The sequence below is a fragment of the Fusarium odoratissimum genome, assembly GCF_000260195.1.
Source record: "Fusarium odoratissimum NRRL 54006 unplaced genomic scaffold supercont1.6, whole genome shotgun sequence".
Taxonomy (NCBI): domain Eukaryota; kingdom Fungi; phylum Ascomycota; class Sordariomycetes; order Hypocreales; family Nectriaceae; genus Fusarium; species Fusarium odoratissimum.
Window position 1 is genome coordinate 1,160,452 of NW_022158692.1, and position 20,450 is coordinate 1,180,901.

A 20,450-nucleotide genomic window follows, 5' to 3' on the forward strand; every position below is an offset into this window, starting at 1 on the left:
ATCAAACAAATCAAGGGAAAAGGGGAAGCATGAATCACTGAGAAGATTACCCTGGACCTATCAATTTACTGGATAATTTAACACGAAGGCTTTATACCAGCTGCTGATATCTTGCTAGAACAGTGGTTGCTGTCTTACTACATATAGTGAAACTCAATTTGATTTTCGTTCAAATTTGTGGTTAAACTTATTCTGGCTGAGAAGCTGGCCGCAGCCTGTAGCACAACAGCTTATGCCAAGTCACGGCATGCTGCGTGTGCAAACAGAAGTAACAAGGACGCTCTGTTTATCAGGAGTTCGATAGAAATAAGCAAAGAATAATAAACTCGAGAAAACATTCTTATTCGTTTGTGATCCAAATCATAGTCAGTAAATTACATGCTATTTATTTAACCTATTTCAAGGTACACAATTTCTTGTACAGGCAAACCATATCCTCATCCGTTTGATATGTGCCAATCCATATTCAAACACCAGTTCAGACTTTATTCGCCCAAGCTCAAACATCCAACTACGATATATGTTCGCGATCAATATGATGTGTGACAGCAGCCTCATCTCCTTCAAACCCTTCACAAAACGGGCACTTGACCGTCTCAACACCAGCGCTCGGCGCACTCCCTAAACCCTCATCAAAATCCGGTATGAAATCTGCCAAACTCCTTGGTGGAGGCCCAGTAGCAAACTCGTCGTCTCGCCTCACATCCGTGTATCGCATAGTAAATCTTGTTGGCTGCGTTTGACTTCCTGTCTCTCCCGTTGCTGCAGTAGTGTTGCCCATTCTCTGTACTCGGCCCACCTGACCATCTTGTAGTCGCACTTTGATACCTCGTGGATGATTGCCCCGCGTGAGGATATCCTGCACTATTCCTTTTGTCTCTTCTCCTGTGGGCTGGTCTTCTTTCAGAATGATGAATACTGAAGCTCCAGGGATGACTTGTTGTATTGTTGGGACTGCGCCTGATGCTTGCTGTGGTGTTGCAGGTGCGCGAGATGGCCGTGATGAGCCTCCTCGTTGGTTATTCTGCTGTTGACGTGGGGGGCGAGGTTGCCGATTTCGAGGCCGATTTGGCCGGTTCATCGTTGCAAAGAATGATGTTAAGCTTTTGGATAATACTAAAATGGCTTGTCGTGCTGCCCCAAAATGAGATGGCAAATAAACCAAGGATTTAGGGAACACAATTTTGGTGAGGTTGAAGCTGATTTGATGATGCATGAGTAACAAATAAGGTATTCAGTGTTTCCCTGATGAGAAAAATTACCCTAGAGCACACCATGACACAGCAAAAAAAGCATATATCACTTACAAACACAATTAACATTCGCAATTAGATTATAGTGAGAACGGAGAATTAATTTCATTATAATGATGTAATTAAGTTGAGATTGTCATCCTATTGCCTCTAATCAAATGGCCCATGCTTTTCACTGCCCAAAAACCAGCGATTCTATGTATGCTCGAATTTCCATATCGTGCTTGAACCTCAAGCCTTTGCTATTTTCTCTTCAGGCTTCATCAGGGACAGGGAAAGAGGTGGGCTTCTTCCTGATATCCTTCCATCCCATTCCAAAAGACGAAAGAACCATGGCACACGACGTGCCTACAGCAAGCAGAAACGTCGCACGCACACCTCTCGAGTACGACCACAAGACCTGCGGTAAATCTGCTCCTGAAACAACTTCACTGACTGCTCCAGCACCGGCATCGATGATCATGTCAGCGTTGATATCGGGAAGTCTTGCGACAAGCTCATTGCGAAGCTCATGAGTGAAAATGACATTCGCAGCTGTGATAAAGATCGCACTGCCAAAGGTTTGGGAGAAAGTCAAGATCGCCATGGCTATAGGAGTAACATCGGCACTTGTGTTCGCCTGGATAGCGATAATGGGCATCTGTAGACCGAGACCACGTCCAAGACCTATCAAAATCTGATAGCCGGCCCATGTAGCCGTTGAAGCGTAAGGGCCCATTGAAGAGGCTAGACCAAAGCCGATAGAAGAGAGAATGGCGCTGGCTGTGGCGAATGGAAGATAGTAGCCAACCCTTTGAGCTGTTACTGTTAGCTGAAGGACTTCGGGTTCCATACCAAGAGGACTTACCAAGAGCGCCACTCGCGACAGCTGCAAAGATGACACTGAGAATACTAGGGAGAAGATTGACACCACTAGTGAAAGGTGAAGCATCTTTAGCCGACTGGAAATAGACAGGAAAATAGTACGATGCCACCATCACCGTAGAAAACAGAAACGACTGTGACAGGCATGAAGCCCAGACCTCTCTTGTGCGTACAATTGGGAGAGGAATCATGGCCTCTGAACCAACACGATGCTCCCAGTATACAAAGATGATGAAAAGAACACCGCCGCCACAGAAGAGTCCAATGACGGTTGCAGAATCCCAGGGATACTCAAGACCACCCCATTGAAGAGCCAGTAGCAACATCACTATGCTAGGGCAGAACAAGACGAAGCCGGTGAAGTCGAGTTTCGTTTTCAGAATCTGCATGGCGCTTTCGTCTCTACTGGCTCGGTGATCAGGCATATGGACGAACAGAATTAGAACCGCACAGATAGCGCCGATGGGAAGGTTGATGTAAAAGCCTAAATGCATAGTCAGGATTTGTATACGCTTAGACCAAGGATGAATATGACTTACACCATCGCCAAGTGGTATACTGAGTGAAAGCGCCTCCTATCAAAGGGCCACTGATGAGTCCCAGCTGAGCAAACCCCATGATAATACCAACAAGGGACGGACGCCTATGAATAGGAACTGCCTTCGCAATCATAGTAAGAGCACCATTCTGAATACCAGAAGAGCCTATACCAGCAACGGCTCGGCCGATAATCAACATAGCAGACGACTGGGCTACGCCGCAAATAAGACTGCCAACTTCGAACACGAAGAACAACGCTAAGAAAGTCCACTGCAGTGTGTGAGACTCTGTACTATAAGTTGGGCTGGAGCTTACTCACTCTTGTGTTGAAGTACATGTATATTTTGCCGGTAAGTGGCTGTAGGGCAGCACTGTGACATATCGTGGTCAGCAAATGTAGAAGGATTCAACCTAGCGCTGACCCTACCTAGCAAGATTGTATGCACTGGCATACCATCCTATGTCCGGCAAAGAGTGAAAGTCCGAAGTTATGCGCGGAACAGCCTAAATTTCCTTAGTATTGAGTGAAACTCCAAGGACTGAATGTGTAAATTACCGTTGAGATGATGGACATATCCAGCAGCATTAAGAATGCAGCAAGCGTAAGGGATATCATCATGCTTGCAAGCTTCCACCCCGATATCCATTCAGTTTCCTCCTCCTCTGTTGTGAGTTCGCCATCGCCATCTTCTGATTTCTTCGGCTTCTCGTCTTGAGTGGGTTCGTTCAAGGTTGGTGTATTTGAACGCGATTCGGTCTTTTCATCATCGCCGCTGATGGTTTGAGGCTCGCTGCGCTCTGTATTTGATGTCGGCGAAGCCATATTATCACATTCAAAGATAGACCTTCAAATAAGGATGCAGAGTTGGTTGAGCCTTGAGGCTTTCAAAAAGTTGCCTTGCATGATGGGGACACCGCATTTTTAAACAATTTGATGAAACAGCCATATAAGACATAAGCACTGTCTCCCCTAAGGAATTCATAGTGTACTTTCTAGTCCAGGGTGCATTTGTTGTGGTGTTAAGGTTGAAAGTGGTGTCAACGGAGTTGGTTATCACTTCTGGAACGGAATTCCGCTCAACCATTGAGCTCGCTTTTCTTGGTGATTTTTTCAGATGGATTCGGTGCAATATTATTTCCCGGTATCCATGCGTCAAGATACTAAAACTCCCATGGCCCAAAAACGTCGCCCATCCAAGTTACATCGCCAAAATCGATCATATTAATGTTCACCATCTCCATGGATGCCTGAACCGTTGAAGGTGGAGGAGGTGTTGGCACTGGTGCACCTGCTCCTTGATTTGTCGGTATCGAAGATGCATTTCTGAGGTGCCGTGATAGTGTAGGTTCCCATGAAATTCGAATGTTGTTCATAATCTTAGCCCCCATAACAAACACCGTTTCTTCACCTTGACTTGCTTTCATCTTGTAGACAGAATCCAGCCGTGTGAAGAATTCAACGACTTGGTCCAGTAGTACAAGTAAGTCTGCTGTATTTCGGACAAGCTCCTTGTCCCAAGCAGGATCCTCAGAAGTAGTAAGTCGATAGAGGGCGATCTGAACCTGTGACAGCTGGATATAGATTGCAAAAGGTGCTCCTGGAACATCTTCTGGAGATATGCCAAAGAAAACGTCGTACCATGATCTTATTGCTTGAAGGCAAGAATACATGCTTTCGATTCGCTGATTGACTGGGATGTTTTGCATAAAGAGTCCGACGGAGTTGATTTGAACCTCTGTCGCGAGCGAATGTGCTTGCAAAACCGCTGGAATCTGTCAGTATGCTTTGCGCCAAGAATGCATATCAGACTTACGGGTTATAGGCATATTCGCTGGTAATCCGTCTCGGACTGCTTGAAGTTTGGCAAGTAAACTCCTTCTGAAAACATACGTGGGCGCCGAAGATGACTCGCCCATAACATCCCGAACGAGTAGTTTCTGTGCCTCGTCTGCGACAAGCTGATACCTGACAAATGCGACCAGAAGCTCGTCAGATGGACATAGTTTGTCTCTTTCGAGAGCTTCCAGGCAATCACTCATATGTGGTGTCCATTGAAGAGGATCCATCTTGCCGACAAATGATGACATGCTATACGGGTCAGTAAGATTATAAACTGAGGGAATGCCACTTACACTGAAGTTAAAAACCACAGTGACACAACAGCTCGCCTTTCTTCTTGAGTGCGTAGCCGAGGTGGAGGGGGTCGTCCTCCCCACATCTTGAAACATATTGTGAAGTACTGTTCTTCAACAGGGGCTTTGGTAAGACCAAGATCATATGCAAGTAGGACAGCCATTTGGCAAAATGTGATGATAAACGGCCTGCCTGGACTTGAAGTGGTGGCAGCCCTAGATAGCTAGCGTCAGAACATGCTTCGACGAGAAGCTTAGTGATCAACTAACCATGAAATGTAACATATGAGTCCCTGAAGGCAGTCCATAGATCTCTCATGGTTTATGATAATTCTCGTGGCGATTTCTTGGCGAACTTGATCTTTCATCTTCATCTGCTGCTCAACACACATAGAGGTGATGTTCATGATACATAACCACAGGAATGGCTTCTCTTTCCGGAGAGCCGCGGCTGTTATATCATGTGGTAAAATCATGCAAGGAAAGTTCTTCAGCCATTGTTGGAATTTTGCCAGATACATTTCGGCCTCTTCTGGGGTGGGATCAAACGAGGTGGAGGGATCTTCACCAATGCTGGATGGGGAGGTATTGGGGTGAGTATTGGCTGTGCTTCTTGAATCATAATTAGGAGGCACAGTATACGGACGAGGATAACTTTCTGAGGAGGAAGAGGAAGCTGCAGCAGTTGCTAGTGATTCTAACCGGCTAGTGAGGTGACCCATGTTGGAGGAGTTCATCAAGGGGCTGGAGTCACCGGGACCTGCGGAGTGCAAATGTCCATTTGACGGCTGAGAAGCGCGCAGAATAGTGACGAGGTCTTCAAGTTTCTCTTCAAGTTGAGCGGTTCTAGAAGACGTTGACTTTTTCGCAACTCGTTTTCGCGAGGTTGCCATTGGCTGACATGACTTGCCAAGACGATGGCATCTTTCACAATCCTGGCCAGAAGCTCTCAAGATACACTTGCATTTAGCTCTTTGACATGCAGTGCAAGCTCTTCCATAGCCAGCGGGAGTCCCTGTCGTACTAGAGGCTGCAGAGCCTGACAGTTCGGGTGGTGCCATGGCTTTGGTTGTGTAATTGCTGCGCCAAGAGATCTCGCGTACGTAAACAAACAAACAAACAAACAAACAAACAAAGAAGTGATGAACAAATTCCGGTTGCGCAGTAGGGCTGATAGGAATTCGAGAATCAGTTTTGAAGGGTTTTGGCATGGGAATTGAAGGAGACCGGAGTTAGGGAATGCCGGGGGGTAAAGATAACGGAGTTCGGAATTCGATTAAATCCGTATTACTATATCCAGGCAGTCGCAATTCTATGATGATCCGAAGTGCAATCGATGAAGCCATTGATTCGAGGAGATTTAGCCAGGTTATCATGTATTATCAATCAGAATGTCTCCGTGCTGATTTCCAATATGTGACGTGAATGATTCTGTTCTCATAGTCAGATCCCTACGGAGTCTGGCCAGCCTACAGAGTAGTCTATACGCCGGAGAATTCACTAGCAGTAGACTTATCTCTCACGAGCATGACTTATAGGAAACTTTTCATCCTGTGTAGTTAGATACTAACTGATCTCCCCGTTGAGACTCTTATACACCAATATTTGACATTTATTTCGCTATTTCTAGACTTTTTTCAGGGCTTCTCAGTTTACACTATGTAGGTCGGATATAAACGATTTGCTTGATCGACATTACCGTATGGTTACTTCTACCAGCACAACCCGTTACACAAGCATGGTTAGCCCTTGCAAACTTTAGGATGTTTAAAGCAGACGAACAAGCGATGTGACTTGAAGGAGGAATATTTTCTCTCAAATTGAATTCAAGACGATCTATTCAAGCAACATCAATCTTATCTAAAGAATAGGGGACAACAATATCTTTCGTCGTTTGCTTTCCTGGTATCAGATCTCAGGGTTACATTACAAGCCAAATCCGCCTTCCCTTAATTGGTCGTAATGTCAACCAACACGATATATAATTGGTTGGACATATCTTAGCTCCAGGGGCCAATCAAAGCCGGTGTTTCCCGCTCTTCTCAATTAACTAACGTCACAAGCGTATCTCGGGTCACTTTACCTTGTAGATTTCTTCTCAACTCCATCCTCATCGCCGACATCGCAGTTCCCAATAACCATAGTCAACCCGGCAAATATCAACATGGCAGTTCCTTCTGTCGCAGCAGCAGAGATGCTGCCTCGATTCCTTCTTCCTCGTCTCAGCTGGGGCGCTCCGCTCTCCGTATCAAGGGCGACCAGGCCATTTGCCTCTATCCCTTCTAGCGATCAAAGGAGGTCATTTGCATCAATCCAGGCTGGTCCTGTTCCTAGACGTCGCTCTCCTCAAGCTGAAAGTCCTATCATAAAACGAGCATTCCATGCGACAACTATCAGACAACGAGATCATCACTTCGATACGCTCAAGTTTGTTAAGCGATTACAGGGTGAAGGGTTCACTGAGGAGCAGTCGGCTGCGATGATGAAGGTGCTGAACGATGTTATTGAAGAGAGGTGTGCTCTATCGTTTGAACATATACTATGTCCATACTAACTGACCATACAGTATCCAAAATCTCACCCGAACAATGGTACTCCGCGAAGATGCAGCAAAAGCAACGTACACTCAAAAGGTCGACTTTGCCAAGCTGCGTTCCGAGCTTCTCTCCGCCGATTCCACCGAATCCAACACGACGCGTACAGCACACGAACGATTGACAAACGACATTGCCAAGCTCAGCAACCGACTGCGCGACGAGATCAGCCGTACACAAGCTAGCGTGCGCCTCGACCTTAACTTAGAAAAGGGCCGTATTAGGGAGGAGGCTGTGGGCCAGGAGCTCAAGATCAAGGAGACGGAGACAAAGATTGAGCAGGAGGTTGCTGCGCTGAGGGAGAAGCTCGAGCAGGTCAAGTTCCAGACACTCCAGTGGCTTATGGGTGTGTGCACCGGTTTCGCGGCGCTGCTACTTGGTGCTTGGAGATTGCTCATGTAAAATTTGGGTGCATTGGGTGTTGGTTGGAGTCAGGCGGGTTGGAGTTGTATAAACAGTGTCATGGTTCACCTTAACCGATAGATTTTCTAGTGTCTGAAATCAAATTTGCGCATAACATACCGCTTTTGCCAGCTTGAACTGATGTGAATCAGTTCAATTCGCCTTTCTCTAACAAACTCCTCCCACTCAAATATTCTCTAGTCGTGTCTTCATACTGGTTTTCATGGTTAAAGAACTCTCAATGGCGCCTTTTAACAACAACTTCAAGGACTCAACAGAGCACACCCCGCCCCCGCCCCCACGTCACCCCGCCATAGACGGACATTGTATGTCCTTGGATCGGGATGCATTGTCTGTCGGCCTGAAAGCCGAAGGTCCTTTGATAGTCCGACCGGACAAGAGAGATCTGACTCGATATTGTGATAGATATAAACCCATTTCAAGGATCTCCAAAGCCTCAATCCTTTTCCCCATTCTCGATATTCTTCAAAATTGTTCAATATGGCAGATAAACCCAAGGTTCTCTTCCTAGGCAGCACCAAACAGTAAGTTCTGTTCCTACCTCAAGGAACATGAACATTTTCTGTTCTTCTTTCATGGGTGTCGTAGTTAACATGTTGCTCTAGAGCTCATGAGGAGTTTGCCTCGCTCTGTAAGATCGTGGAACCTGTCTACCCAAAGTCCACTGAGCGATCTGCCTTTATAGAAGAGACCAAGTCTGGTGCTTTCGATGGAGTCAAGGCTATCTACCGCACAAGCAAGTCTGTTGACATCACTGGACTCTTTGATGCTGAGTTACTGGATGTGTTGCCCGAGTCTCTCAAGTTTATTTGTCATAATGGTAAGTTCTCGGAGTCTACCATGACTAGATTTACTAAGGAACTACTCTAGGCGCCGGATATGACCAAATTCATGTCTCAGAGTGCACTTCTCGTGGTATCCGCGTCTCAAACACACCCACAGCTGTAGACGATGCCACGGCTGACATCACTATCTTTCTTCTCATCGGCGCCTTGAGAAATATCTCATCCTCCATCTTCACTCTACGAGAGGGAACTTGGCGGGGTAACCCTCCACCATCGCTTGGTCATGATCCCCAAGGCAAAGTGCTAGGCATTCTGGGCATGGGAGGCATTGGTCGTAATGTTGCACGCAAAGCCCGCGCTTTTGGCATGACTGTGAGATATCACAACCGCAGCCGTTTATCGCCTGATCTAGAGGACGGTGCTGAATATGTTGACTTCGAGACACTTCTTAAAGACAGTGATGTGTTGAGTCTCAACTTACCCCTGAACGTGAGTCCAGGCATGATTGGGATATTCTCGGGATTCTGAACTGACTGTTTACAGCCCAAAACCCGACATACTATCGCAAAACCTCAATTCGACATTATGAAGCGTGGCATTGTAATCGTCAACACCGCTCGTGGTGCAGTGATGGACGAAGCTGCTCTCGTGGAAGCTCTTGAATCAGGACAAGTTGCCAGTGCTGGTCTTGATGTCTTTGAGAACGAACCAGAGGTTCACCCAGGGCTCTTGAAGAATAAGAACGTCTTGCTTGTTCCACACATGGGAACGTGGACTGTAGAGACCGAGAGACTGATGGAGGCTTGGGCTATGGACAATGTTCGCCTTGCAGTGACAGAAGGAAAGTTGAAGAGTATCGTTTCTGAGCAGAAGGATCTGCAATAGACGGTAACTCTGTCTGCACATCATAGCCTTAGCGGTGTAAAGAGGCTCGGAAAGTATAGAATGGGCGAACAAAAAATAGATAGCCCAAATGAAGCTCTATTGTGTTATACACACATCCCAAGCTGATCTAAGACTTTGAGTACTTGGGATAAAAGTCTTTCATCTCTTCTTACACTAGGTCGGATGATAGATTGCAAATGACCTTATATCTGCTTAATTGACTTATAGTTGGCTACCTTAAATTGAAACAACTCAACGATTAAAACAAGCCCGGTAAAACAACAAACCCAAAATAAACCTAGAGCACAAGCAATACGTGACGGCTTCACCCCAAGGCTACGTGGAAGTGACCAAACCTTTACACAGTAGATAGTCAGAGGATATCATTATGAAAGAATCACATGAGAATCAAGTGTTAGAGTCAGAATATCTCCTTTTGAAGTTCTACTCTATCCTGGCCACGGTTGACGGGCCTGCCTGTATCGAGTTACTATCTCATCCATCCCTATGGGGGAGGCCTCGTCTTGGTCATATCCGTCCAATTCATTCCATTCATCATCCATTTTTATAATCTCGAAGGGGGGAATCATGATTAGCAAAAAAGCCAACGCCATTTTGTTGAAAAAGCAAGATTTTTTTGCCCCTCCCTGCACCCTGCGAGGAGTCTTCTCTTTGATAATTTAGAGAAGTAACCCAAATAAGCAGAAACAAAGAAGAGAAGAGAAAAAAAAATCAGAAAACCGCAGATGTCCTTGTAACTCTCCCAACCCATATGCCATGCAAGTTCATGCTGTTGAAACTAGAATTTTGCCGATTGTCATGTCGACAGAAGAGGGAAAAGTTCGTTACACGTAGGAATCCAGTTGAAGGATCCTGGGTATTGATTACACACGCTTAGTAGCGGTAGATATCGGCCTTGAAGGGACCCTCAACGGTGAGGCCGAGGTACTCAGCCTGGACCTTGCTGAGGGTGCTGAGCTCAGCCTGGCAGTGGTCAAGGTGGAGACGGGCGACCTCCTCATCGAGGATCTTGGGGAGGACATAGACACCAACGTCGAGCTTGTCGGTCTTGGCGAACTCGACGTACTTCTCACCCCAAGCCTTGTCGGCGGCCTTGTACAGCATGATCTGGGCAAGGACCTGGTTGGTGAAAGAGCAAGACATAACGAAAGAAGAGTGGCCAGTAGCACAGCCAAGGTTGACGAGACGACCCTCAGCAAGGAGGATGATGTGACGGCCGTTGGGCATGAGGAAACGGTCAACCTGGGGCTTGATGTTCTGGACAGAGCTGGCGTTGGCCTTGAGCCAAGCAACGTCAATCTCGATATCGAAGTGACCAATGTCTGTTTACCAATGTCAGTGATGAATCATTGAGTGAAAGAGTGATATAACTTACTGCAGACGATGGCGTCGTTGGGCATAGCCTCGAAGTGCTCGCCAGTGAGGATATCACGGCAACCGGTGGTGGTGACGAAGATTTGACCGACCTTGGCGGCCTTCTCCATGGTGGTGACTTGGTAACCGGCCATAGCAGCCTGGAGAGCGTTGATGGGGTCAATCTCGGTAACGAGGACGCGGGCACCCATGCCGTGGAGGGCCATGGCGCAACCCTTACCGACATCACCGAAACCGGCAACGACGGCGACCTTGCCAGCAATCATGACATCGGTAGCACGCTTGATACCGTCGACAAGGGACTCACGGCAGCCGTAAAGGTTGTCGAACTTGGACTTGGTGACTGAGTCGTTGACGTTGATGGCGGGGACAAGGAGCTTGCCATCCTTGAGCATGCGGTAAAGGTGGTGGACACCGGTGGTGGTCTCCTCAGAGACACCGAAGCAGTCCTTGAGCATCTCAGGGTACTTCTGGTGAACAAGGGTGGTCAGGTCACCACCGTCGTCGAGGATGAGGTTGAGCTTCTTGTTGTCCTTGAAGGCAGTGAGCTGCTGCTCGAGGCACCAGTTGTACTCCTCCTCGGTCTCACCCTTCCAGGCGAAGACGGGGACACCGGCGGCGGCAATGGCAGCAGCGGCGTGGTCCTGGGTGCTGAAAATGTTGCAGCTGGTCCAGGTAACCTCAGCACCGAGAGCAGTAAGGGTCTCGATGAGGACGGCGGTCTGGATGGTCATGTGAAGGCAGCCAGCAATGCGGGCACCGGCGAGAGGCTGGTCGGCAGCATACTTGGCTCGGGTCTGCATGAGACCGGGCATCTCATTCTCAGCGAGCTCAATCTCCTTGCGGCCAAAGGCGGCCAGAGAAAGGTCAGCGACCTTGAACTTGTGGGCGGGAGCAGACATGATGAATGGATGTGGAGGAAGGGATGAAAGGATGGATGAGAGGAGAAGGAAGAAGAGAGAATAGAAAGAGAAGAAGAAGGGACTGAAAAAGTTGAATGGGAAGAGGAAGAATATGTAGGTTGTAGAATCAACAACGAGATAACATTGGGCGGGGCAGAGAGAACTGCTTCTATGGGCTGAGAGCCTCTGGAGGGGCCTGGAGGGGGAGGGGTTGACCAGGGCCCAGCAGTGTCAGTGGGGTTTTTTTCGCGGGCGGTGAAGTCGATGGACGGCAAAATGAGGGGCAGAATTTTCTTCTGCCATTGAGGCCCAGCAATTTTGAGGCGGGGCAGAGCAGAAATGCACTCCGAGTCCAGTCGATCTTCAGGCTAGGTACTTGTAAGCGGGTGGTTGGCTGGGCACTGAACCTGGTACCCTCGAGAACCTGGCGGTTTGAAGCGCCAAAAGGTACCTCCGAGTAAGAGTGGATCTCAGGGACTCGGAGAATCCACCAGAGGAAAAAATAAAGAGGAGCTTTCTCATGATGGGAAGCTCCTCCAGGTCTTGGTACGAATACGGGACTAGTGAGAAGGGGACCACGTTGATTTTTCTCATTCAGTGAGTGGGCAAATAATTAGACTTCTTTTTTACTGTCTATAGCGACTATCTGCTCATCGATTGATCACTCCGACTGTGCATAACTTGCTTCGTACAGATGCAGCTTTGGCTGACCTTGACCCTTGATATTCCCCGCTCGGAAGCCGAGCACCGCTTCACGCGAACACTACGGGTCATTGATCGTCTGCAAGCTACAAACATACCGACTAATCTGTATATCCGAATATTCTGAGGGGAGAGTCAGCTCGGAGGCACCTCTTTGGTCTCGTTATAAGACTCAGGATGGTACCAGACTCATCACTTCGTCTCATATATCTTTTCGGCGTGTATGAGATGAGATATTTATACCATGAAACCCTGGTCTTGGATCAACCATGAACCACTTCAAATCCCGAGATTATTTGCCGAGTTCACTGAAAGACAAAACAACAAAGCGACGGTACCAATAAACTTCTAAACGTAAAATTGTTTCAATGCTCTCAGACTTTGAGAACTTGTTTGCAGGCGCTATCTACGAAGCCAGCTTTTTATGACCAAGGCAATGCTACAGTCGTGTCCATCTCTTCGTGACTCTTCAACATCAACACATCAACGTCAGGCTGGCCCATCATGTGCTCATCAAGTGCTCCTCTCTTTCTCTCAACGCTTTAAAATCTAGACCAGCACTCGATATTATTCGACATTGTCCGGAACGCCGCCAATGCAAACCATCACTGAGCGTCTCGTATTCCTGAAATCCCTCGAGACTTTTTGAAATCCCCGTCTCGCTCGTCCTCCATCTATTTTGGCATCAAGTTCTCCCGCACGGCAAACATCTTGGCACTGACGTTGGCTGTGAATCCATCCACCTGCTTGCTGTATTGCTCCACCTGCTTCGCGTTTAGCATACCCTCCAGTCTGCTGGGCTCCTGGGGAAGCTTGAACAGTCGCTGCCACTCATCCTCGGGAAGAGGAGCCTGCTTGGCAGCAGCACGTTGGGCGTTCTCAGCCTTGCGCTTGGTCTGCCATTGTGTAATCTTGGTCTGCTCACGACCGAGTTGTCGCTGGTAGAATTGGAAGTTGTTGAGGTCGGTATAGTGAGACTCGATGCTCTCGAGCAGAAGATCGCAGGTCTTCTCGAGGAAGGGGTCGATCGCAAGGTCGAGGTTGTCGATAGAGGGGTACAGAGGAGGCTCGAGAGCGTTGCGGTTGAGGTCATCCAGCGATGAGGGTTGCTCAATCTCGCCCTTCACGGGAGCGGAAGGAATCTGGTGGAGGAAGGTTGTGAGGAGGTGAGAGTTGTGGACGTTGACAGGGACCTCGGTGAGGATATCCTTGAAGGTGAGCTTAGACTTTTGCAAGCTGTTACTGGTCAGTATCTCTGTCTCCGGTCGTGGCAATAACATCATCGTACCTCTCGGTTGTGAACTTGCCCTCCTTGTAGGCGCTCATGAAAGCAGGGGACAGGCGGAAAGCCCGGAAGGTCAAGTTGCCCTGAGAGCTCTTGCTAGCATCGTGGACGAGGGCGACAGTGTTCTCGTTGGCGCTTTGGTAGTGGAACTGATTCTCGATGAAGTTCAAGTTGACAAAGTTGCCCATGGTGGCACTTGTGTACCAGCCAACGTTGTTGGCGTCGACGTTGACCTCCTTGAGATGTCGGATCATCTCATTTTGGTAGTGAATGTTGTTCTTCTGTCGGGGAGCAGCAGCAGCGATCTGCGAAGCATCGTTCTGGTGGCTATCGGTCGTAGCGGGGTCGACGGTAGGGAAAGGGAACGTGTTGGTGACCTCGAGGAGACCCTCGTTCTCCATACCAACAATAGCTCCAGTTGCAACAGAAGGGAAAGCCGAAGAGCAGTGCTTGGCAATCTTCATGATAACCTACACCACCGACTGAGGTCAGTCCCATTACTCTTTACTCGTACTTCAAGAGGGGGTCTCAAAGACCAAAAGGTGGGGCATATTCAACTCACCAGAGCCTCGACTTGAACGGCCTGGAAAGGCGCAGCAACAGGCGCATCATTGGGAGCGTCCGCCATATTGACAAAAATTCGGGAGGAGGTATTCACGGTGCCGCGAGAGAAGGAGAGAGGTTCGGCGCTACGATCGCGAAAAGGGCGGGTGGTGTTGCAAGGCTTCGGGGCTCTGAAGGTGGGAATATCGAAACTTTTCGTTCGTGTACTCATTTGTGGGCGTTGTGGGATGTCTAGGCGGTGAGGTGTGGCAGATTATATATCCCGCGCCTGACGCTACAAGCCGATCTACCATCTTCTATTATCACCATCAGGTCAAGCATACGACGGCCAGAAAAGATGCCTTGTTTACTCTAATTTACCGATATTGCGCTCGATATCATGATACGGAATGGATGTGTAATTTATCTCTCTTATGCGTCTCTTCGCGGTCCGTTCTGAGCTGTGGCACCTTGCCCTCGTTCTCAACGTTCTACAGACCTTCAATGCCATCAGCTAGAATATCACGAGCAATCTAAAATCCAATTATTGTTTTATTTCGTTTATCATTCTACCGTCTAGCCCGTTTTCAGAGCAAATCATCATTTTTCCGAGCAAACGCCATTCTTTTTCTGTACCATGTTTTTCTAACCCTCAAGACCGACGCCCAACGCCTCATAAGCTTCTTGAACAAAAGGTTTCAGAAGTCTCAAACCTTGTCATCTAATCCTGCCAGGGGATAATCTCCCAGGTCTCGGCATTGTCCCGAATGATAAGTCGATGTTGATCAATCTTCCAGAATGCGTACAAGGAGCGAGTTGCTCCAGCAGCCTTGCGATGAGCTGGGCCTGTACCACCCTTCTTGGCATCTTCCCGCGAACGCCAGACACAAGTCGCCAAGTTGGCCAGTTCAGAGTCAGGTTCTCCAAACCAGTATCTGTTCGTGTCAATACAATAGACCCATGCAGAAGATGCACTTCCAACTTACTTCAGGAATCCACCACTCGCCACAGCCTCAGCATGCGCCCCCTTGTCGAGAACGCCAAGGTCAGCATATTCGGTCTCCTTCTTGATTCGTGATCGGAATGCCACGATATAGAACGATGTTGCTTTGAAGGGTTTTCCAGATTCGACCGCAAGACGTTTCACTTCTTCGATCACCTCTGGCCAGTTGAAGGATTCTGTGTATGGGGCTGTCGCATAGTCGTCGCGAAGAACTCGAAATTGACTCAAGGCTCGTGCGAGGAGCTCATTTTCATTGTCAAGAGTGTCGAGGTCAAGCAAATGCGCATGTTCCGTGTATGGTGATTGGATAAGATACCGGTGGTTGGCTGCGAGTTCCAGGCTGACTTCTCTCACTTCGACTTCGGCGGCTCTTTTTGAAAATACATCGAGTGACGATGCAGGAGCTGTTTGCACATCTGCAGTTGCCATTGTGGGTTATTTGAGTTTTGCTGTGTGGTTGAGTATCGAGTGTGCAGTCAAGACAGTGAGATGATTTGGGGATCTCGATACACAATGGCAGAAGATGGAAGGGGAACATATGGAACTACGAGTCAGCGCGCGACGACAGCGACAGCGAGTCATCAGTAATTTATAGCACACGAAACATCTTTACAACCTCTTAGGCAATCAAGCCTTGAATAACGTGCTCAAATGACACCATCCGAGCCGGACGACGACAGTTACACATGTGGGTCGGTGAAGACTGCCAAAGGGTCTTTCTGCCGGTAGTTCTGGAAGTTACTTGCTTGTTAGTGCGGATGGTCGGGCGTCTCAAAAATGGCACTTCTCGAACTAGACCGGTCAAGACTTGTTGTCCGAGTCAGCTAGGCGTGCTATTTGAAAATCGGAGAATTCTGCAACTCGTTTTTGCTGGAATACTACAAACGGCTTCGCAGAATAACGAAGTCCACCGGAATTCTCGTTGTCTCTGAGAGATCCGGAATCTCGCATATCAGAGACATGTATCTATGGCGACTTCTCACCAAACCATGATGAAATGCCGGGATCGGCTACAAATAAAGAGCGAGATCCTTCCTTCACCGCCAGAAGAACGCTTCGTCAACCATTTCACCGGTTTCGGGCATCCTTGGAAGGACAAGGCGGAGAGTCGGAACAAAGAAGGAATTACACTTTATGTAACCAGGGGTCCTTGACAAAATGGCTGTGAGACTAACGCAGGCCAAACTGCAATGACATGTGCCTGCGGTTGGCGCTAAAAAAAGAAAATGGCCGACGGTACGACCCAACCGACCATCTTGAATTACTACTACACCATACAGATACAATACTACATATTCGAGGTCAGCCGAACACTTGACAAGAATGACTCTTTGTTGGCACTTACTCGTCAGATGATCGATTTACAAACTGCAGGCCAAAAAGACCGTCATAAACTCTCAGTCAAAGTCAACTCTTAGAGTTCTGAGAAGCTTCGTTTGCACGCATATTTTGAGGCAGCATAATTGGAGGACATGATCTTCGTTCTCATCGTGCCCTCTGGTTATAGTCTAACCCTATTGAAGACATAATCTGGCATTGTTGAATGAATTCTCTGGGTTACGAGTCTCCCTTGTCGCACACAACTTTCTGAAGACGTCAGAAGCCACGGGGATGTCGACATCCGATCTACGATCGTGCTCGTTGATCATTGTATAACTTCATAATTATTGTAATTGTGTGATATAATCCTTTGGGGTCTTTATGTCAGTCAATTGATATAGAAATCGCTAGAACATATGGTTGAATGTCTAATTGGTCTATCACAACTAATATCGCGCACCATCACAACGGAACATCGTCCTCCACATCTGTCTTTCCCCTTCTCAACCAAACTTTGGCCATCTCATACGACCCCAGATAGAGTCCACTCCCTAGCATCGTCCACCCAGATCGCAGAGCCGCACCCCGGAAGAATCCCCGCACTCCCCTCTCTTGGTAAACCTCCCTCGAGACAGTCCACGCCCCCTTCTTTGGTTGCTTTCCCTCCATCTTGGCTGCGACTTCGCTCTGGCCTTGTGTCGAATTCTCGCTCTGATTTCCGGCGCTCAACATCATCCTCGTCTTGACGACATCACTCGGTGTCGTTATGAAAGCAGCTATTGATCCCGCACTTCCGGCACTTAAACCCGTAGCGAGCCCCGTCTCGATCAGCCCCGGCTCCCTAGAACCGGAGCCTCGCGATTTCCAATATGTTGCTCGCACATGCTCGAATATAGGAAATTGAAGAGCTGTGAATGGTAAATTTCGTGCGACGAGTGCTGTGTAGCCTGTAAAAAGGCGACGTGATACTCCATCACCGGTCAACTGACGGAATGCTTGTAAGGAGGTAGAAGATCCAGATCGTCCAACCCCATGACTATCATTTTGCAGCATCTGGGCATTTTGCTTGATGACCTCTGCTGGTGCGAGGACTAAGCAGGATGCCATCTCTGCCACACCCGAGGCTGCTGAGTGAACTAGAGGTTGTGGTAATGGCGTCGCATTGCCGATGATGCGTTTGGCGCTCTCATATGTCGAGAAGAATAGACCCGCTGTGAATTGTGTAAGCCAGCAATTCCTCATATTCCGTCTTCTATTACACACCTGCTGGAAGAGTAGCCAGGACTACACTTCCAATCCCTTGGTAGAGTCCTCGTACAGCCCATATGTTCTTTTTCGAGCTGTAAGAATATGTCTTGAGGTAATCTTGACTCTGCAAACGAGTCTTGATGGTATCGAGAGGGTAGACCAAGACATCTACTGTAAATGCTGCAATAGCACCAGCCTATGAATGTGTGAGTGAGTGTATCATGACCAGAACCTTGATTATTTAGCCAGTCTTACAAAATATATTTCCGACATGTTTTCCCTCAGACGCCTGCTGCATGTATCGTGATGATGAATTTCTTCCAGGTTGGTAGTGAAATATGGGCTCTCTTACACCATGAGCTGGTGATGTCATGGTTGTGTGCTTATATCCACTCTCGGATTACCCTGCACTTCAACTCATCATGGAAACGTCTCGAGTTCACAGCATGTGAAAGACATAAAATAGCCTTGAATGAGCACATCACCATAGTTTTAGTATTGTAGTCGGTGGGCTCCTTGTCATAGCTCATAAGTGATCCAATTTATCATAAGAACAACTACATATCGATTTCAACATCGTACTCATCTTATCTGATGGACTCAAGTCTGATAATACAAATCAGAACTACTTTTAGAATTAAGAATGTACATGATCCCATCTCTTGACGCCAGCCCATATACAACCCCATGATTCAAGCAAGCCGGCGCTTCCCCTGCCGTCTATGTGACTCAATGACTCCAAAACGTCCCAAGATAATAAATCACCAAAATGCTTGCGTTCCCGTCTTTATAAGATGTCCTCTGCTCTATCATAAAATCGCGCCGTAAATCGAATAACAAAGGAAATCATAGCTTGCTCTTTACAGCGGGGGTCGTCTCGTTAACTACTGCCACCACGACACAAATATCGTCGACTTTGCCGCCGTGCCAGTTTTCTTGGGGGTAGTATTTGTGGACCTCCTTGGCGAATGGTCCATCAAGTTTTGTGTTGACGCTGGCTCGCTTGGCGGCTGTCACGATTTCCGTAGCGAGTGCGCTCTGGAGTGTAGCTGTTCGTTTGCCTTCGGAGGCTTCAGGGAACTCAACCAGAGGCTCTAGCGAATCCGCAACGCGCACACCACCAGCATCAGTCATTACCCAGGCGCCTGTGGATACCAGAACTCGACTGGCGATTCGTAGAATATCCTGGTTAAAGAGATTGTCTAGAACACCGTCGGTCGCAAGAACAAGAATATCGCCGTGACGGAGCGCGTGTTGGGTAACGTCAGCATCCCTGGGAAGGTCGCTAAGCTGAGCACCACCAAACGCTGCCATGCGAGCAGCAACGCTGGGAGGTACGAGAGATAGTTGGAAAGGAGTATTGAAGGCGTGTGTTTGAGGTTCGGAATATGTATGAACTCCATTGAGTCGAAGTTGCAAGAAGCCGGAATCACCAAGGTTCGCAACGTCCAGGTTTCCATCTGCTCCAGCAATAGCGACACACGCTGTGCTTCCGCCAGCGCGAAGACTGTTGTCGTTGCAGATTGCTTCGTATCCCTTCTGCATCAACTGTCTTGCTGTCAAGGGAGGCCCTGAGCTAGTCTGGTGTTCGTGGGCAGCCAATGCCATATAATCGCAAAATCCATGTGAGAAATCAGCGGGATCGACACCGGAATCTACCCAGCCCCCAACACCATCAGCAACGCCAAAAGCTACTGACCCGGAGTCGTTGATCCGGCTGACAAAGAAGGCATCGTGCCCAGATTCGGGTCGAGCGGAAGGTCGACGGTTTCGAGGGGGTTGAATTCGATTGTATGGGTTGAAGTGGAAGACGTGAGTGGAGGGGTCGTATGGCCTGTCCTTAGCAATGAAGGAAGATGCGACATGGTAAGAGAATCGAGGAGCATCGGTCGAGGTGGAGTAGAGTCTGGAACGAGGGCACGAACTCATTGCGGCATGAGGATAAGCACGGAGTCGGGAGCAGGATTGCGTGGGAGCTGGCACAGTTAGAATTGCGGATTGTCGAGTGTTGTACGGGCAATGCGACCAACCCTTAGCAAGCGTTCGCAATGAAGCCGTAGCAAGTCGATTGTAGGGTGCAGCCATGGAGGGCTAGAAAGTGGATCGTCCAGAGACAAGAATTGATGCGAATAGTGACGGGCTGGAGCGAGGATCGAAGGAGGATTAAGATATTGGTGACGATGAAACTTTGATAGAAATTACAGAGAAATCATCTTTGCCAAGGAGATCGTAAGAGAAAAAATTGGGTGTCATGAGAGAAGTGGGATCGTGAACGGAGAAACAAAGTTGTTGAGCGCCGATTTACCAACTTGTTATCTAATCTTGACTGGCCAAGCCCCTCCAATATCCTTTCACAATAACCAATTCCTCGGAACAAAGAGGCAAGCCACAAATACCTTGTGAAATTATGCAAGATAAAAGGAGGCGGTGCATGGTTCAAGCCACTGCATGCTTCTCCAATATTTCCCGGAATCTCATCTCCGCAATTATTGATACCCGCTGTTGATCCGCGATCTATATCCGCGAGGAAGTCACGTCACGTGGTTTCACGAGCGTTGTTCCTGCCGATTCCGAG

At 48.1% G+C, this 20,450-nt stretch overlaps 10 protein-coding genes across 11 annotated transcripts; 2 read left to right on the plus strand and 8 right to left on the minus strand.

Moving 5' to 3' along the window:
• Positions 1-282: 282 nt before the first annotated feature.
• Positions 283-1,219, minus strand: FOIG_05044 (uncharacterized protein). The gene has a single exon (XM_031203427.1). It carries the CDS (start codon positions 1,214-1,216, stop codon positions 512-514), a length of 705 nt encoding a protein of 234 aa, XP_031067006.1. The 5' UTR covers positions 1,217-1,219; the 3' UTR covers positions 283-511.
• A 287-nt stretch (positions 1,220-1,506) lies between these two features.
• On the minus strand, positions 1,507-3,480 carry FOIG_05045 (uncharacterized protein; the record flags this gene model as incomplete). Its single annotated transcript, XM_031203428.1, has 6 exons — positions 1,507-2,051; positions 2,101-2,601; positions 2,657-2,927; positions 2,977-3,028; positions 3,085-3,161; positions 3,214-3,480. The coding sequence occupies 6 exons, from the start codon at positions 3,478-3,480 to the stop codon at positions 1,507-1,509; spliced, it is 1,713 nt and encodes a 570-aa protein (XP_031067007.1).
• A 338-nt stretch (positions 3,481-3,818) lies between these two features.
• On the minus strand, positions 3,819-5,851 carry FOIG_05046 (uncharacterized protein; the record flags this gene model as incomplete). Its single annotated transcript, XM_031203429.1, has 4 exons — positions 3,819-4,423; positions 4,472-4,746; positions 4,791-5,006; positions 5,061-5,851. 4 exons carry the CDS (start codon positions 5,849-5,851, stop codon positions 3,819-3,821), a joined length of 1,887 nt encoding a protein of 628 aa, XP_031067008.1.
• Positions 5,852-6,821: 970 nt separating this feature from the next.
• FOIG_05047 (uncharacterized protein) lies at positions 6,822-7,972 on the plus strand. The gene is made up of 2 exons (XM_031203430.1): positions 6,822-7,304; positions 7,357-7,972. The coding sequence occupies exons 1-2, from the start codon at positions 6,955-6,957 to the stop codon at positions 7,784-7,786; spliced, it is 780 nt and encodes a 259-aa protein (XP_031067009.1). The 5' UTR covers positions 6,822-6,954; the 3' UTR covers positions 7,787-7,972.
• A 132-nt stretch (positions 7,973-8,104) lies between these two features.
• On the plus strand, positions 8,105-9,750 carry FOIG_05048 (D-3-phosphoglycerate dehydrogenase). Its single transcript, XM_031203431.1, has 4 exons — positions 8,105-8,331; positions 8,413-8,627; positions 8,678-9,081; positions 9,136-9,750. The coding sequence occupies exons 1-4, from the start codon at positions 8,288-8,290 to the stop codon at positions 9,475-9,477; spliced, it is 1,005 nt and encodes a 334-aa protein (XP_031067010.1). The 5' UTR covers positions 8,105-8,287; the 3' UTR covers positions 9,478-9,750.
• Positions 9,651-12,146, minus strand: FOIG_05049 (adenosylhomocysteinase). Its single transcript, XM_031203432.1, has 2 exons — positions 10,874-12,146; positions 9,651-10,820 (listed from the first exon to the last, which is right to left on the minus strand). The coding sequence occupies exons 1-2, from the start codon at positions 11,772-11,774 to the stop codon at positions 10,372-10,374; spliced, it is 1,350 nt and encodes a 449-aa protein (XP_031067011.1). The 5' UTR covers positions 11,775-12,146; the 3' UTR covers positions 9,651-10,371.
• A 404-nt stretch (positions 12,147-12,550) lies between these two features.
• FOIG_05050 (translation initiation factor 3 subunit H) lies at positions 12,551-14,539 on the minus strand. Its single transcript, XM_031203433.1, has 3 exons — positions 14,324-14,539; positions 13,765-14,231; positions 12,551-13,712 (listed from the first exon to the last, which is right to left on the minus strand). Exons 1-3 carry the CDS (start codon positions 14,534-14,536, stop codon positions 13,151-13,153), a joined length of 1,242 nt encoding a protein of 413 aa, XP_031067012.1. The 5' UTR covers positions 14,537-14,539; the 3' UTR covers positions 12,551-13,150.
• Positions 14,540-14,565: 26 nt separating this feature from the next.
• Positions 14,566-16,957, minus strand: FOIG_05051 (uncharacterized protein). The gene is made up of 2 exons (XM_031203434.1): positions 15,291-16,957; positions 14,566-15,239 (listed from the first exon to the last, which is right to left on the minus strand). The coding sequence occupies exons 1-2, from the start codon at positions 15,734-15,736 to the stop codon at positions 15,026-15,028; spliced, it is 660 nt and encodes a 219-aa protein (XP_031067013.1). The 5' UTR covers positions 15,737-16,957; the 3' UTR covers positions 14,566-15,025.
• A 26-nt stretch (positions 16,958-16,983) lies between these two features.
• FOIG_05052 (uncharacterized protein) lies at positions 16,984-18,241 on the minus strand. The gene is made up of 3 exons (XM_031203435.1): positions 18,131-18,241; positions 17,891-18,071; positions 16,984-17,838 (listed from the first exon to the last, which is right to left on the minus strand). The coding sequence occupies exons 1-3, from the start codon at positions 18,146-18,148 to the stop codon at positions 17,090-17,092; spliced, it is 948 nt and encodes a 315-aa protein (XP_031067014.1). The 5' UTR covers positions 18,149-18,241; the 3' UTR covers positions 16,984-17,089.
• A 157-nt stretch (positions 18,242-18,398) lies between these two features.
• On the minus strand, positions 18,399-20,200 carry FOIG_05053 (uncharacterized protein). Of its 2 annotated transcripts, XM_031203437.1 has the most exons (2): positions 19,906-20,181; positions 18,401-19,851 (listed from the first exon to the last, which is right to left on the minus strand). In XM_031203437.1, exons 1-2 carry the CDS (start codon positions 19,958-19,960, stop codon positions 18,722-18,724), a joined length of 1,185 nt encoding a protein of 394 aa, XP_031067016.1. In that variant the 5' UTR covers positions 19,961-20,181; the 3' UTR covers positions 18,401-18,721. The 2 variants fall into 2 exon arrangements, with proteins under 2 accessions (XP_031067015.1, XP_031067016.1); XM_031203436.1 differs by having other exon boundaries at positions 18,399-20,200.
• Positions 20,201-20,450: the final 250 nt, after the last annotated feature.

Coding starts and splice junctions, on each gene's coding strand:
- FOIG_05051 (XM_031203434.1), bottom strand. CDS start 15,736: ATGGCAACTGCAGATGTGCAAACAGCTCCTGCATCGTCACTCGATGTA. Junction 15,240..15,290: donor GCGAGTGGTGGATTCCTGAA/GTAAGTTGGAAG, acceptor TGACACGAACAG/ATACTGGTTTGGAGAACCTG.
- FOIG_05052 (XM_031203435.1), bottom strand. Junction 17,839..17,890: donor CCTGGCTACTCTTCCAGCAG/GTGTGTAATAGA, acceptor CACAATTCACAG/CGGGTCTATTCTTCTCGACA.
- FOIG_05049 (XM_031203432.1), bottom strand. CDS start 11,774: ATGTCTGCTCCCGCCCACAAGTTCAAGGTCGCTGACCTTTCTCTGGCC. Junction 10,821..10,873: donor CAACGACGCCATCGTCTGCA/GTAAGTTATATC, acceptor ATTGGTAAACAG/ACATTGGTCACTTCGATATC.
- FOIG_05048 (XM_031203431.1), top strand. CDS start 8,288: ATGGCAGATAAACCCAAGGTTCTCTTCCTAGGCAGCACCAAACA. Junction 8,332..8,412: donor TTCCTAGGCAGCACCAAACA/GTAAGTTCTGTT, acceptor ATGTTGCTCTAG/AGCTCATGAGGAGTTTGCCT. Junction 9,082..9,135: donor GTCTCAACTTACCCCTGAAC/GTGAGTCCAGGC, acceptor GACTGTTTACAG/CCCAAAACCCGACATACTAT.
- FOIG_05044 (XM_031203427.1), bottom strand. CDS start 1,216: ATGCATCATCAAATCAGCTTCAACCTCACCAAAATTGTGTTCCCTAAA.
- FOIG_05050 (XM_031203433.1), bottom strand. CDS start 14,536: ATGAGTACACGAACGAAAAGTTTCGATATTCCCACCTTCAGAGCCCCG. Junction 14,232..14,323: donor CCGTTCAAGTCGAGGCTCTG/GTGAGTTGAATA, acceptor TCGGTGGTGTAG/GTTATCATGAAGATTGCCAA. Junction 13,713..13,764: donor GGCAAGTTCACAACCGAGAG/GTACGATGATGT, acceptor GACCAGTAACAG/CTTGCAAAAGTCTAAGCTCA.
- FOIG_05047 (XM_031203430.1), top strand. CDS start 6,955: ATGGCAGTTCCTTCTGTCGCAGCAGCAGAGATGCTGCCTCGATTCCTT. Junction 7,305..7,356: donor AACGATGTTATTGAAGAGAG/GTGTGCTCTATC, acceptor CTGACCATACAG/TATCCAAAATCTCACCCGAA.
- FOIG_05053 (XM_031203436.1), bottom strand. CDS start 19,960: ATGGCTGCACCCTACAATCGACTTGCTACGGCTTCATTGCGAACGCTT.